This window comes from Cnephaeus nilssonii, assembly GCF_951640355.1.
Source record: "Cnephaeus nilssonii genome assembly, chromosome: 17".
NCBI classification, from domain to species: domain Eukaryota; kingdom Metazoa; phylum Chordata; class Mammalia; order Chiroptera; family Vespertilionidae; genus Cnephaeus; species Cnephaeus nilssonii.
In genome coordinates, this window is record NC_137088.1 from 9217014 (window position 1) to 9232997 (window position 15984).

General features: G+C 38.7%; 1 protein-coding gene across 1 annotated transcript in view; it reads left to right on the forward strand.

Annotated features, from left to right (window-relative positions):
- The window catches only part of TOPAZ1 (testis and ovary specific TOPAZ 1), a gene marked incomplete at both ends in the record, with an annotated part of 43974 nt that overhangs the window by 19213 nt on the left and 8777 nt on the right, over positions 1-15984 (forward strand). Inside the window, 7 exons of the mRNA XM_079795561.1 lie at positions 2957-3108; positions 3310-3402; positions 4506-4621; positions 7905-7971; positions 10413-10587; positions 11266-11366; positions 13377-13542. Coding sequence (XP_079651687.1) covers positions 2957-3108; positions 3310-3402; positions 4506-4621; positions 7905-7971; positions 10413-10587; positions 11266-11366; positions 13377-13542 — 870 coding nt within the window. The remainder of the gene's footprint in view (positions 1-2956; positions 3109-3309; positions 3403-4505; positions 4622-7904; positions 7972-10412; positions 10588-11265; positions 11367-13376; positions 13543-15984) is intronic.

The window sequence follows — 15984 nt, forward strand, 5'->3', positions numbered from 1 at the left end:
GTGGGTTTGATCCCCAGTCAGGGCATGTACGGGGGAAGCAACCAATAGATGTCTCTCTCTCATATAGATGTTTCTCTCTGTCTCGCCCTTCTTCTCTAAAAATCAATAAAAACATATTCTTGGGTGAGAATCCTATATATCCTATATACTAGTAATAAAAGCCTAATATGCAAATTGTCCCCTCGGCCGGTCGTTAGACCAGGAGACTGGGAGTTCAACCGCTCACTATGACGTGCGCTGACCACCAGGGGGCGGCGTGGAACATGGCGGGTGTCGTCAACACGCTATGACCTCTCACCGGCTACCTGGAGGTAGGGGTGACGGAGATGGAGGTGCATTGAGAATGTGGGGGGTGTCCACCGAGCTCACTCTCACTTCTCCCTGCTATCCTCCACCGGGACGCCAGGGCTCGCACGCTGGGGAAGCCCCTGCACTCAGGTGCTGGGCGCCCATGCGGAGCCCACTCTGCACCCACACAGCGTCTTCCAGGTGAGCTGGGCTGCAGCCACCAGGACCACAGGGGCCAGTCAGGCTCCCCCTGGGTTTGAGCAGAAGCTAGTCTGGAGGCCGGCTGGGAGAGAGTGCTCTGCCTGCCTGGCTTCTGTGCAGCGCCATTGGGCGGCCAGAGGCCCATACTGCTCTCCAGCCCATGGCGTCCAGCCGCACTCACCGCATCTCCATGTAGGGACTCAGGCGCCATGACTCAGGTGGAGAGGGGCGGGGAACCTGGGGGCCCAGGTGCTGCCCAAGGCCCAGAGGTCATCTGGGACCTGCCCTTTCACACCAGGCCAGGCCTAGGGGCTGCACCATGCACTAATTTCATGTACCAGCCTCTAGTTTAAAAATAGAAGGAGAAACTATATTAACATTTTAATAATTTAAATTTTAAAGTATTTAATGTCAAAAAAGGAGGAATGCATGTCAATTAGTGGACTACAACACTAGCTAACAAATTCTTTGCAACTACTAGTATACCTTCCTTTTTAAATATCTGCAGTTTCAGTTTTATTAAGTTACAGTAGCAAACATTGAATTTCCCATGTTATCTGTAATCTGCTTCTTATATAGGCAACTATACAGATACTGCAAAGTGAATAGCCAGAAGAATTTTTCTGTATGTGCCAGGAAAAAAAATTATAGTATATAAAGAAACTTTGGAATAAAGCTGAATCTACACTAATAAAAGAGAAATATGCAAATTTATCATACCTCTGCAATGCCCACCAGCCAATCAGGAGTGGGTATGCAAATTAACCCAACAAAGCTGGCGGGTTAATTTGCATACACAGGCATGGAGTGAAGACTGAAGACTGAAGACGACTGAAGACTGAAGAGGCTTGGCTTCTCCGCTGTGGCCGGAGCGGAGAAGCCAAGCCTCGCTGTGGCAAGAGTGGAGAAGCCTAGCCTCAAGGCGTGGCTTCTCTGCTACGGCCAGAGCAAAGGCCTGGGTCCTGGGTGCCAGAGAAAAATTGGTGCTGGCAGCTAGAGGAAGGAAGGCCTATTGCATGAATCTTCATGCAACAGGCCTCTAGTCCTATCTAATAAAAGAGTATTATGCAAATTGAACGTCACTCCAACACACAAGATGGCTGCCCCCATGTGGACACAAGGTGGTCACCACAAGATGGCCAGGCAGGGGAGGGCAGTTGGGAGGGACCAGGCCTGCAGGGGAGGGCAGTTAGGGGCAATCAGGCTGGCAGGGGAGCCGTTAGGCATCAATCAGGCTGGTAGGGGAGTGGTTAGGGGGTGATCAGGCTGGCAGGCAGAAGTGGTTAGGGGCAATCAGGAAGGCAGGCAGGCAAGCAGTTGGGAGCCAGCAGTCCTGGATTGTGAGAGGGGTGTCCAGCTGCCCATTTAGGCCAGATTGGGCCTAAACCAACAGTCGGACATCCCTCATGGGGTCTCAGGTTGGAGAGGGTGCAGGCTGGGCTGAGGGACACCCCCCATGCATGAATTTCGTGCACCAGGCCTCTAGTATTATCATAATGTATTAGTACAATGTATTAGTACATTTTTAGTACAATGTTCATAATCATAAGCTGGAATAAAAAATATCCTCAGGGTCAACATGTTGGTGGAGTTAAAACAACAAGAAGGGGTATATGTCAAAATATAGTCTGCATCCATTCCCAAATTATATAGTTTCTCATACATGACCCAGGCCATTGCCTAAAGACTCCCTAGGAGTGAGACTTTCTGGGAGTTCATATTGAGACCATGATGTATGAGACAGTTTGGACCTATTTTTTGTGGATAGCACATGAGTTTGTTTTCAATCTAGTTCCTAACATGCCTGGTTGACTTCAAATGTCATTGCCATTAACTTTTGCTTTAAATTACAGTGGAACCTCATTTTTTTTAACTTAATTCATTCTGGAAAGCTATTGGAAAATTGACTTATTTTTCCCATTAGAAATAATGTAAATTGAATTAATCCATTCCAGACTCCCAAATGGTTCCCTGTTTTATCCTTTCGTATATACAGTACATGTGTAGTGTACTGTTTAATCTCCAAATAAACACTTCAAAAACAAAAAGGACATGAAATATAAATGAAATTTTAGCAAAAAGAAAGAAAATGTTAAAAATGAAACAGCAACAAAACCAAAAAAAAAACACAAAAATATTCACAGCACAACATTCTGAGATTTTAATAGTGGTAAACTGACCCATACTCACCCATTCTCTCCTTTGTCCCCTGAGAGATGCATGACTAATCATACAGGCATCAGCATGAAAGGGTTGTCAGGTTGAGAAGCGAACTGTTTGAGATTGGGAACATTCAAGAATCAAAGTTTGACTGTATTTTCATCAAATATTTCTGATACTAGAAATGTACCTTTTAAGAAAATGAATTTCTACTACTCAATCTTTAAAAATATAAAAATTGTCCAATTTAGGAAAGCTGAATATCTTAAAAGTAGCAAATGACTTTAATATATTTTTTCATTTTCAGTAAACATGTTTACAGAGTACTACAGAAAGTTTCCTCCTGGTATACACTTTGATTTACAAGTGCTAAATGACCTCCTGAATTCTTTACTCAAGCACTGCTTATTGAAAGAAGTATTTCAGGTATTGAACCTCAGCATAATGGTTAACATGCTGGTAAGTAACCTGAAAATATATAATTTTTAATAATTTAATTCTTCTATTATAGTTATTGTTTATATAATTTAACAGTTATAATTTCCACATTTGTTGAATACTTCCTAGAAAACACTTGTGTTTTTTCAGCATAAATTGAGACACTTTAAATGTACTGAAAGAAGACACGAACATGAGTGTAATTTTTTTTGTTTTATCCAGCCTGCTCTGAAAATATTATTAGAAATATTTGAGTATGTGGCAACTATGAAATTAAGGAGTGCTGTACCTGCTTTAATTGGTATCTTTTGCAAGGTATGATTTTATTTTGTCTCTTTTATTCTCTGGTAGTGAATAATCAATTAAAAGAAAATGATTTAGAAAGAAATGATTTTTCAAAAAAATAATTTCTACTTGCACTCTTAAACTGCCTTTTCACATTTTTAATGCCAAAGAATTCTATTTTTAGAAATGTTTCTTTTCTCCCAAAATAGGGTTTATAAACAGACTCCAGTGACTAACAGGCCTTCCCTTTAAATAAGTAGTTCCCAGCACTTCAGGTGACTTCTTTCTGACTCGTAAACTATCCTCATATCTACACCTTAAGGATGATTATAGAAAAATTTCCTCTTACAAAAAATTTGAGGTCATTTCTAATAAAAATAAATGTATAAGTAAATATACAAATAGAAAATCATGACCAAAACAAAGAAAGTAAATAGAAAATGGTGGCTAGGAATTAATTTTATATTTGGCATCAACAAAAATCTTATGGCTCTCTAAAAATATATTAAAATTTTTACTTTTGTTGAATACTTCCCTGTATTTGGTACTGCCCTGCCATCCACTCTGAATAGGCCTAATAGCCAGAAAACCCCTCATTTTCTTTGGGAAGCATTGGAGCTACTCTAGCCGATGAACAAATATTTCAATGAATACCTCTAGTTCCACTTTACAAAACTTGACAGAATTACTTGTCTGGAAAATGCTTTAATCAGAAATTACTAATCACCTCTAGGAGTTGTAGAAAACCTCAGTATGATACTTCTCAGGAAGTTGACAATCAGGGATAAGGTGTACATCAGTGCTTTACTACAGGTGGAATGCGCACCAAATAAGGGGTAAAGTGACAAAATTGTTGAGATAACTTGGAGAACAAGAGAATATTCAAGTTTAAAGTTCAAATCAGTTTTCTTTTTGCTTTAAATTCTTGAAGTCGTGTGTCTTATTATGGTTCAACAGTATTTGAAGAAAGTATGGTTTAAATTTTTTAAGGAGTGTTAATCCTACTTGTCTGTGTTTCACTTTTCCCATCACTCTCTTAGTTGTTTCACACACTTTGATTTTCAGCGCTTTCATATTTTTATAAGAATGACTATGGTAAAGCTAAAAAAATGTTTTTTTCCTCTCTTCTTCAGCTTGTTGAAGCTGGGATGTTGCTTGACCCAGAACACTTTAGCTATATTGTTAAACTCTTACACCAAGTACAAGCTCCCCAACAAGAAATAACTGCAGTTCTAGAAATGAAATCTAGGTAAGAAAAATCATTATAATTAAGGCGTGTGTGTGTGTGTGTGTGTGTGTGTGTGTGTGTGTGTGTGTTGGTGGGGACTTTAAAGGATGAAGGCAAAGCACTTACCACTATTTACATGTGCAAACATCTAGTTGCCCAGTGTACGCCTTAAGCCTTTCTCCCATCTCTTGTTCATGTCTTAGTTACATTGTCATTAGTCAAGCTGCCTCTAGCCAACTCTCCTGGCCAGCCTCACCAGATCGTTCTCAGTACCTGATTTCATCTCAGTGCCTGGTACATTAAGTGTAAAAGGAATCTCTCTTATCCTCTGGTTCACAACTTAATTCCACTTATTGCGCTCTCATATATGTATATAAATTACCTTAATTCTTTTTTCTCTTTCACTCTTGTCATGTAAGCTAAGTAAAATATTTTAATGCCTCTCTTCTATTCTTTTTCTCACTGCTTGCTTTTTCTGTTCAACTTATGGCCTTCCAAAAAAACTATGATAATCATAAGAGTAGTACTATAATATATCTGTATTGAGTAAAAGAAAGGCCATTTTTTTTTTAATTATAAAACTGTACATACATAGAGAATAGCCTCCCAATTATGTTATTCTACCCCTAAGCTAGAGGCTCATCGCTGCTGGAGTGTCATTGCAGCCAGGTCTTGTCAGTGGACAGGGCTAGGAAATATATGTATTATATGTGCATATGAAAATATGTAAATATATGTTTAGGAAATGTGTATATAAAACACACATAATAAAATATTTTTCTATTTATATGCATATTAAAAAACAGTTCATACTGATAACTTGATTCTAATCCAACACCATGGGTTTATTTTAGCCTTGACTTTTCTTTATAAACTAGAGGTCCGGTGCACAAAATTCGTGCATGGGGGAGGGTCCCCTCAGCCCAGCCTGCACCCTTTCCAATACTGGACCCCTCAGGAGATGTCCGACTGCCCGTTTAGGCCCAATCCCAGAGATCGGGCCTAAACCGGCAGTCACACATCCCTCTCACAATCCGGGATTGCTGGCTCCTAACTGCTCACCTGCCTGCCTGCCTGATCGCCCCTAACTGCCCCGCTGCCAGCCTGACCACCCCTAACCGCCTCTGCCTGCTGGCCTGATCACCCCTAACTGCCCCCCCCCTGCTGGCCTGGTCGCCCCCAATTGCCTCCCCCGCCAGCCTGGTCACCCTTAACTGGCCCCCCCACTGGCCTGGTCTCCCCTTACTGCCCCCCCACCTGGTTTCCCCCAACTGCCCCCCTCTTCCGGCCTGGTTGCCCCCTAACTGTCCCCCCCATGCCAGCCTGGTCGCCCCTCACTGCCCCCCTGCTGGCCTGGTCACCCCACGCAGCCTGCTGTTCAGTCATTTGGTCGTCCCTCACCCCCTTGCTGGCCTGGTTGCCCCACGCAGCCTGCTGTTCAGTCGTTACTGTGAGGGTGTCCTGACCAATTTGCATATTACCCTTTTATTAGTATAGATTTTTTTTCTGACAGAAATCTGATTCTCATTATCTACAATATGTTTATTCATTTATTTAATTCTACTATCTATCCACATAAAGTAGTCTCAGAAATGCTAACTTATACCCCTGGGGAGGGGAATTACTATCTGGAGTTCAGTATTAGTAAAAGCTATTTTTTTCTTTTGCCTTACAGTATTCAGCCAAAATACTATTTCCTACGTTAACTTAAGGTAGTTCTTTTTTTCCACACTCTCATTCAGTATGGTTATTGTTAGAATATTTAGGTTTATTTGTTACTGTTTGTACTATGTTTTAGAGTTCTTCTACATCCTAGTTGGTTTTATTTAGTAAGGTATATAAAACATTACTGTTTCTTGTAAGAGTCAAAGCTGTGCTAAAAAGTATTCAGTGAGAAGAGTTGCTCCTCCTTACCCCTACTCCCCATTTCCATTCCCTCCTTCCTTCCACTTCTTTTTTTACCTACACATTGGAAGTAACCAGTCTTTTCGTTTCTGGTTAATCCTTATGACACTTATTTTTTAAATAAATTACATACTTGCTCCATTTTGAGCAAGTATGTATATATTTTTTTATATTCACTTTTCTCACATAAAGTATAGCATACAAAAAGTATTCTTTACAACTTTGCTTTTTTCACTCAAACAGTATATCTTGAAAATCAATCAATCAATTCATAGAGAAATTCATCACTTTTTATAAATGCAAAGTACTCCATTGTGTGGATGTATGATAAGTAATGGGTATTTCAGTTCTCTCCAATTTGTTGCAATAAAAATAGCACTTGATTTATTGATGGTAGCCATTCTCTCTGATGTTTAGTGACATTGAGCATTTCTTATAGATCTGTTGCAACACTTAGTTTAATGGTACCTTTTTCTTTCCCTTTTTTCTTCTTTTCCTTTTTGCTATTGCCAAAGGGTGCTTCGCCTTTTCATTTTTGTCTTTTTGTCCTTTCCCAAAAGCTATGCATTTCAAATTGCCTTCTTTAAATCATATAAACTTTTTAAGTTCCTTCTGTGTGGTCTGTGTTCTACTTACCCATACACTTTTATTTTTCATCATTTTTAAACTTAGTGTGGACTTAGTCTTTGTAGTGGTTTGGTTTTTTTATATATTTTTTATAGAAGCATCAGTGAGAGAGAAACATTGATTGTCTGCCTCACACATGCCCCCCACTGGTGACTGAGCCCACAATTGGGTCAGTGCCCTGACTGGGAATCGAACCAGTGACCTTTTGGCTCAGGGGTGGACACTCAATCACTGAGCCACACCAGCCGGGCTATAGTGGTATTTTTTTTTTTAATCAATGTTAGATCCCTCTGGTATTTCCATTTTTTATTCTCACCACAGGTTTGTTGTTGTTTTTTGGTTTGGGTTTTGGTTTTGTTTGTTTTTTGCATTGTTTTTGTTTTGGTCTGACTTTGCTTGTGGAGCAGTGAAAGTGGAGTGGGAACAGTAGAGATCAAGGGCATCAAGTGCTGTGATTTAATATTTTTTCTCTTCTTATTCACAATTATTTTGAATCTTTGGCATTCTGACTTCCAAGTTAGGCTTAAGGTATGGTTTTGTGTGGGATTTACTTTGTCCTTATTGTTGCCCATGGTTTGAGGAGGAAATAGTGTGATGTAGATATTTATGCAGTAGACATTTTTTTAGCTCTAAAGAATTTTTATAGTATATTAATGCATTCTTTTTCCTCCAGTCTCTTAGGTATAAACTGTAAAATAAATGAATTAGGAGCAATAGTGACTTTTGGGGGGACAAATGGCACTTTAATTAACACTTTCCTCTATTGTTAAAGGTTACAAATGAGGCAATTTAAAAAGAACTGGACCTGTGATTTAGATTTAGCCTTGAATGAAATAAAGGTATGACACTTATTTTTTAAATAAATTGCTGGGATCATTGCTCAGAAACTTTTAATAATAAACCCATTTTAGGAAATGTTTTAGAAATGTGGCTGTTATACAGAGAAAAAATGATCAAGGGAAAGTAAGTTTAATTTTTTTTTAAGACTTTGAAAGGCAAACATAATTTCTAGAATTGTAGACTATCCAAAAAGTAATTCTGGAAATAATTAGTTTAAAATTAACTTATGTTAAGGTGTAATAATCTAGATCTTAGCCTTTTTTTTTATATATTTTATTGATTTTTTACAGAGAGGAAGGGAGAGGGATAGAGAGCTAGAAACATCGATGAGAGAGAAACATCGACCAGCTGCCTCCTGCACACCCCCTACCGGGGATGTGCCCGCAACCAATGTACATGCCCTTGACCGGAATCAAACCTGGGACCTTTCAGTCCGCAGACCGACGCTCTATCCACCGAGCCAAACCGGTTTCGGCTAGATCTCAGCCTTTATTTTATTTATTTTTTAATTTTTTATTTATAGAGAAAGAGGAAAGAAGAAACATTGATTTGTTGTTTCACTTATTTATGCATTCATTGGTTCTTTTTTTTAATCCTCACTCAAAGATATGATTTACTGACTTTTAGAGAGAGGGGGATGAGGAAAGAGAGGGAGGGATGGGGAGAGAGAGAGAAACATTGATGTGAGGGAGAAATATTGACTGGTTGCCACCCATACACACCCCGACCAGGGACTAAGCCCCCAACCAAGGTATGTGCCCTGACAGTAATCTAACCCCACCTTTTGATATATGGGACAATGCTCCAACCAACTGAGCTACCTTCCAACATTTGTTGGTTGATTTTTATATGTGCCCTGACTGGAGATCGAACCTGCAACCATGGTTTATCAGGACAATTCTCTAACCAACTGAGCTACCTGACCAGGGCTTCAAGCTTAGCCTTTAACTCTTATCAATGGCAGACTCATTCAATGCACAAGCAAGTTTGCTTACTTGTCATGATCCATGGATGGCTACAGTATGTGAAATGACGGGAAAGCCCAGATCAGCATGCTCTCACCTAGCATCCTATATAATAAAAGGCTAATATGCTAAGTGTCCAGTTGTCCGGTCATTCGTTCAACCAATCAAAGCATAATATGCTAATGATATGCTAAGACAGTGATAGCGAACCTATGACACGCGTGTCAGCACTGACACGCGTAGCCATTTCTGATGACACGCGGCCGCATGCCGAGGATGAAACATTTGCTGCTCCTGAGGATGAAACATTTGCAACTAGAGTCTTGGAGTTAGTTTTTTCCTCAAAGTGACACACTACCCGAGTTATGCTCAGTTTTTTGGCGAAGTTTGACACACCAAGCTCAAAAGGTTGCCCATCACTGTGCTAAGACCATTCAACCACTCGCTATGATGTGCACTGACCACCATGGGGCAGACAGTCGACCGGTTGACCAGTCGCTATGACATGCACTGACCACAAGGGAGCAGATACCCCGACCAGTAGGTTAGCTTGCTGCTTGGGTCCAGCCAATCGGGCCTGAGCAAGATGGGCCGGACATGCCCTATACCCCTCCCTGGCTGGCCAACCTCCCGTGTCCCTCCCTGGCCCCGATCGTGCACTGGTCGGATCCCTTGGCCTAGCCTGTGCCTTCTTGCAATACAGGACCCCTCTGGGGATGTTAAAGGCTAATATGCAAATAGACCGAACAGCGGAATGACTGGTCCCTATGATGCGCACTGACCACCATAGGGCATATGCTCAATGCAGGAGCTGCCCCCTGGTGGTCAGTGTGCTCCCACAGGGAGAGCGCCACTCAGCCAGAAGCCAAGGTCACAGCTGTAGAACATGCCTCCACAGCAGCACTAGGGGTGTCCCACTGACGGCTTAGGCCCACTCCCTGCACCATGCCTCTAGTTTAGAGTATAAGAAATAGAGGGCTTTCAGGATGATTTTACTTTTTAAGATAATTTTTGTACTCATCTAGTACGTGTTGGTCTAGTCTTAATTAGTATTTATATCCTTGAAATAATTTTTGTTGGTGTGGAAAACTATTTCTTAGTTTTTAATAGAAAATAATAGTAAGATAGTAAGTTTACCAAAATTTACTTTGGAGCCCCCTTTTGTAGAAGAAATTCCATAAAATCTATCTCCACTGTCTAGTTCAATTTTAAGGGTGATATCATTAAATTCGTTAGGAACTAGATAATTAAAACAAATATACATTTCCATCTAGAATTTATAAAGGCTCTGCAATAGTCAGAAAAGCTATACAATAGCATGTTATTGATGTTGTAACACTTGTCAGTAAGTTTCTAAGATTTGCAGAGATTAAGTCTTATTCATTTCTGTACATTTAATGCCTGTATATGCCTACTGCATAATATGTTTGCATAAATAACAGCTTTTTCTGTTTTGTTTTTAATAATTCTAATAGTATTGTAAGGAAAAAGGTGACTGGACCAAATTGGGAAATTTATACCTTAAGGTAAAAATGGACTGTGAAAAATTTGTAGATTTCCAGAGATTTTGTACTTGTGTTGCTGAAACACTAACAAAAGGCTATAAAGAAGAGAGGCCAAATGTTCCATTTTGTGAATTTGCTCAAACAGGTAAAATGTCACTGTTTTGGTATGAGTCTTTTGCGTTAGGGTAATGTAATATTCTTAACAGGAATGTAAAGCTCTTAATATTTTCCATGTTGAGGATAAGTTAATATTGCAGGTTTCAGATACTTTTCCTGTTTATAAATTTTTCCATCTATGTATTGTTAAGCTAGGTTAATGATATAAGGTTAAAAATTGGTGTCTTAATATCAGATGTTTCATGTTCTTATTTTTCTTTTTATTCAGATTGGTAAAACTGTTGTTGCAAATTATATTGGAGCACCTGAATTTTTGAATCATTAAAATTGTTACAGTCTTCACTATTACAAGTCACCAAAATTCATACATTTTTGAAATTTTATTTTTACATGAACTCTTCACTGCTATATTCTTTATCAGAGGCCGGCAAACTTTTTCTGTAAAGAACCAGATAGTAAATATTTCAGGCTTTGCACATATCACATATGATCTATGTCACTTTTTTTTTCTTTTCAAAAAACCTTTTAAAAATTAAAGAATTCTTAGTTCACAGGCTATATCTGAAAACAGGCCAGATTTGGACTGTGGCTATAGTTTGCCAACACCTGGTGTTTGTGTTCATTTCATTAATTTCATATTAACTTGCCTTTTCCATTTTTTAAGTGACTATTTCACTTTCTTCCATATGCCTACTTTGTGTTTCAGTTAGCAAAGATCCGCAAAATAGTGAAGTAGATAAAACTTTGCTGGGAAGAATCGGAATCAGTGCTATATACTTCTATCACAAGCTGTTGCAGTGGTCCAAGGTACTTTCTTAAATTTTTGTTTTGGCTTGGTATTAAAAGTGTTAGTTTCAAATTTTTGAACAGAATATAGGTTAAGTTAGGAATTTGCTAATAATCATCACAAGTGACTAAATGACTCCCAGACCAGTAAGTGAATTATTAAGTGCTATATGAAGCAAATGTGGAAAGGAGATGGCATCAGACTGACTACTATGAAGAATTTCAATGTAGGAAACACTTAGGAAGCTGTGCTAAATATATTTGAAGCAACTTTCAATTCAGAATTTATTTTCTCAGCTCCTGAGTAACATTGTAATTTTGCAAGAGTTCAAGACACCTTTTTAAAGATAAACCCAGGATACTCGCAATTAATAGAACTCCTTAAAAATCATCTCCTAGAATGCTCTGGAATACTATATACTAAATATCTTGATGTCTGCCTTTGAGGTTTGGCTCACCATAAAAGCGGTCTAGTGATTCCAGACCATGTTATACTACCATTCTTTAGATTTCCCTGAGAAGTGGTGGGTAGGATTATAGATTTAGTAAACTTAAGTAGAAGATAAGAAAATCCAAAATTGGGAGTAAGTGCTGAGGGATGGAGTAACATATAGAGAGTGGGACAGTTGAGAGTATGCTCACTATTGCATCAACTATTAATATGTATCTTTTGTTACTTTCTTCTTGTAAAATGGTTATTTCAAAGTTGAATGAGTTCAATGACATTTAAGTACATGGTCATTTATACACATACAAAAGTCATGAACTTTTTAAAATTAAAAACAACAGCAGAATCATTGTAGAAGGTCCTCAGTCTCTAAAGTCTCCAAGAGGTTTAGTATATGTGCTTGCTTCTGCAGCACATATACTAAAATTGGAACGATACAGAGAAGATTAGCACGGCCCCTACGCAAGGATGACACGCAAATTTTAAGATTCCATATTAAAAAAAAAAAAAGGTTTAGTACTCTTTGAATAGTAGGCCTGGGATGGGCAGAATGTACCTTGTCCCAGGCCTCACAACCTAGTTTAAGCTTGATCTTAGCATTAATATCTTGGACATTTAATGCTTGAGAAATTAAGGACTACCTAACAAAAAGACATTTTTTAAAAACACAGATTGATTTTGTTCAGATTTTAATTTTAATAGGCTATTATTCTTAAGAGGCTGGTGAATTTCTATTTTAATTATAATTTTTCACTATCTTATTTAGAACAGATATTCTAGCTTAGTTTTTTTAATGAAACATAGCTTTTGGAGCATAAAAGTAAAGTCATTGAAATTAAACTGAAGCAGCTAACTCTTAAAAGTGCACTATTTATATTATCAAATTGAAAGTACCTTAACATTATAATATGCATCTGACTCAAAATAGTGTAACATAATATAAAACAAGGGTCTGCAAACTAAGGGCCAAGTGTGGCCCACAGCCTGTTTTTGTACATCTTGAGAGCTAAGAGTGTTTTTTACATTTTTAAAGAGTTAGACATTAAAAACAATAACCAAAGAAAATGTACAACTGATCAGATGTGACCTTTAAAGCCTAAATTATTTACTATCTGACTGTAGAAAAAGTTGGCTGACCCCTAATATAAAATAATATATGTCCAATTTCTGATGTGCAGACTAGAGATAATCTTTATGTAGTTTACATGAAGTAATCTGTTCAGTCAAAGAAACAGTTTTCAGCCAATAATCTTATCCTTTTTTTTTTCACTATCTTTCTTTATCTGAATTTGATAATAAATTGTCTTCATTTTCTCTTTGTCTCCCTCCTGGACTTCAGGATGATCAACAGAAAAAAGTGCAAAAACTTATAATTAGTAATTTTCCACAGCAAGGCATGAAATCCTTGTGCCAAATAAAATCTTTAGGGGACTTAAGTAGAGTCTTGGAGCAGTTTGAGAACTATCTGTCTAGAATGATGATTCAAATTGGATATTGAGTTTCTCTATCATTAATCAGTGTGGCTTTGTATTTCTGTAATACGCTAAATGATTGATACTCAGTGCTCTTTATTTTTACTCTAGGGAAGGAAGGTCTTAGATATGCTATATGAATTGAAAATACATTTTACAAGTTTAAAAGGACTTACAGGGCCTGAGAAGTTAGCATCAAGATGTCAAATTGTAAATATTGCAGTAGAAATTTTTCTAAAAAGTGGAAGCATAGATGGTGCCATGTGGGTATTAAGAGGTAAGTTCTGATATATGCAAACATAAAATAATTTGTTATATAAATTCTTGTCTATGTAATGAATTACCTTAAGTCAGCCATTTTCAACCTTTTTCATCTCATGGCACACAAACTAATTACTAAAATTTTGTAGCACACCAAAAAATATATTTTTTGCTGATCTGACAAAAGATAGGTATAATTTTAATTCATTCACACCAGATGGCTATTGTTGTGTTGGCTGTTGTCATTTTTTATTTGACAATGTAAAGGGAAAAAGATCAGTACCCCTGACTAAATAGTCAGGTATTGCATGTTTTTAAAATTTTTGAGGCACACCGATTGAAAATCACTGCCTTTAAATATATTTTATTGATTTTTTTTACAGAGAGGAAGGGAGAGGGATAGAGAGTTAGAAACATCGATGAGGGAGAAACATCGATCAGCTGCCTCCTGCACACCTCCTACTGGGGATGTTCCCGAAACAAAGGTACATGCCATTGACCAGAATCGAACCTGGGACCCTTCAGTCCGACGCTCTATCCACTGAGCCAAACCGGTTTTGGCGAAAATCACTGCCTTTAGTTGGTATTGAATTGTGGGTGATAATTTGGTCTAACCCTAGTGGTCATGTGGGTAGGAAAGGCAGTTGTATAAGATGAAAGGAAAAAGTTAACCTAGCTTTAAAGAAGAAATTGTATGAAACTTTGTTGAAAAGCTAGTTCTTACATTCTTGTAGGCACCAGACTAAATTATTTACCTTGATTATCTCAGTTAATCTTCACAGAAGCCCTATGAGTTTGGAATTATTACAATTACCATTTAATGGATTAAAAAAGGTTGTCAGAGCCCTAGCTGGATAGAGCGTCAGCCTGCGGACTGAAGGATCCTGGGTTCGATTCTGGCCGAGGGCACATACCTGGGTTGCGGGCTTGATCCCCAGTAGGGGACGTGCAGGAGGCAGATGATCAGTGATTCTCTCTCATCATTGATGTTTCTATCTCTCCCTTCCTCTCTGAAGTCAATAAAGATATTTAAAAAAAAAAAAAATGTTGCCCTGACCGGTTTGGCTCAGTGGATAGAGCGTCGGCCTGCGGACTCAAGGGTCCCAGGTTCGATTCTGGTCAAGGGCATGTACTTTGGTTGTGGGCACATACCCAGTGGGGGGTGTGCAGGAGGCAGATGATCGATCTTTCTCTCTCATTGATGTTTCTAGCTCTCTATCCCTCTCCCTTTCTCTGTAGAAAATTAATAAAATATATCTTTTTTAAAAAAATGTCGTCAGAGACATGAAGCAATTTGTCCCAAATGACATAAGTAAAGAGTAGAGGCCAGATTCAAACCCAGACAATCCAGGTTTAGAGCCTGCAATCTGCATAAATTCTATATTTGCATGTACAAGCAAACATGACTTCCAATGAAGATAAGCAGAGCTTACTTTCCCTGGTAAATTAATCCACCCAGCAGAAATTAAAATGAAATTAAGCCAACAAAAGCAACTAAGGTTTGTTTGGTAGTAGTAGCACAGCATGGTTTCTAATGGTAACTCTGGCTACTTAGACCATCAGGTAGATTTTATTTGATAAAATGGGATAAGGATGCCCTAGCTCAGTGATGGCGAACCTATGACACGCGTGTCAGCACTGACACGCGTAGCCATTTCTGATGACACGTGGCCGCTGAGGCGGCCGCATGCCGAAGATAAAACATTTGCTGCTCCTGAGGATGAAACATTTGTGAAATAATGTTTTTTCCTCCAAGTGACACACTACCCGAGTTATGCTCAGTTTTTTGGCGAAGTTTGACACACCAAGCTCAAAAGGTTGCCCATCACTGCCCTAGCTGGTTTGGCTCAGTGGATAGAGCATCACCTTGTGGACTAAAGGATCCTGGGTTCGATTCCAGTCAAGGGCATGTACCTTGGTTGCAGGCTCCTTCCCGGCCTTGGCCCTGGTCAGGGCACATGCAGGAGGCAACTAATCGATATGCTTCTCTCACATCTGTTTCTCTTTCTCTTCCACTCTAAAATCAATGAAAAAATATCCTTGGTTGAGTATTTAAAAATATTAAAAAATAATAGATAATAATGAAGAGACCTTGAGAATTCAGGTGGGAAGATGGAATATATGTACAAGTAAAGCAAATAGATAACCTTTACACTAACCCACAAACACATACTGGCACATATGCATGTTCATATTGGTGGTTCAGTGCCAAGAGTGGAATACAGACGTCATGGAATACAGACCTCATGAGTAGACTTCATGATCAAAAGCTTGTTGGAAAAGGTTTTCTTCAGCTTAACAAACCTAGCCAATGAGGTTTGCTAAGTGGGAAAGAGTAAGTTATAAAAATAGAAATTAGAGAAATGCAAGAGCTTACAAGCTCTGTTAGAAAGAAGAAATGTGGCAAGAAATGGAAAGATTAAAATAGTTGATAAAAATGGGCTTGGGTCATTCCATG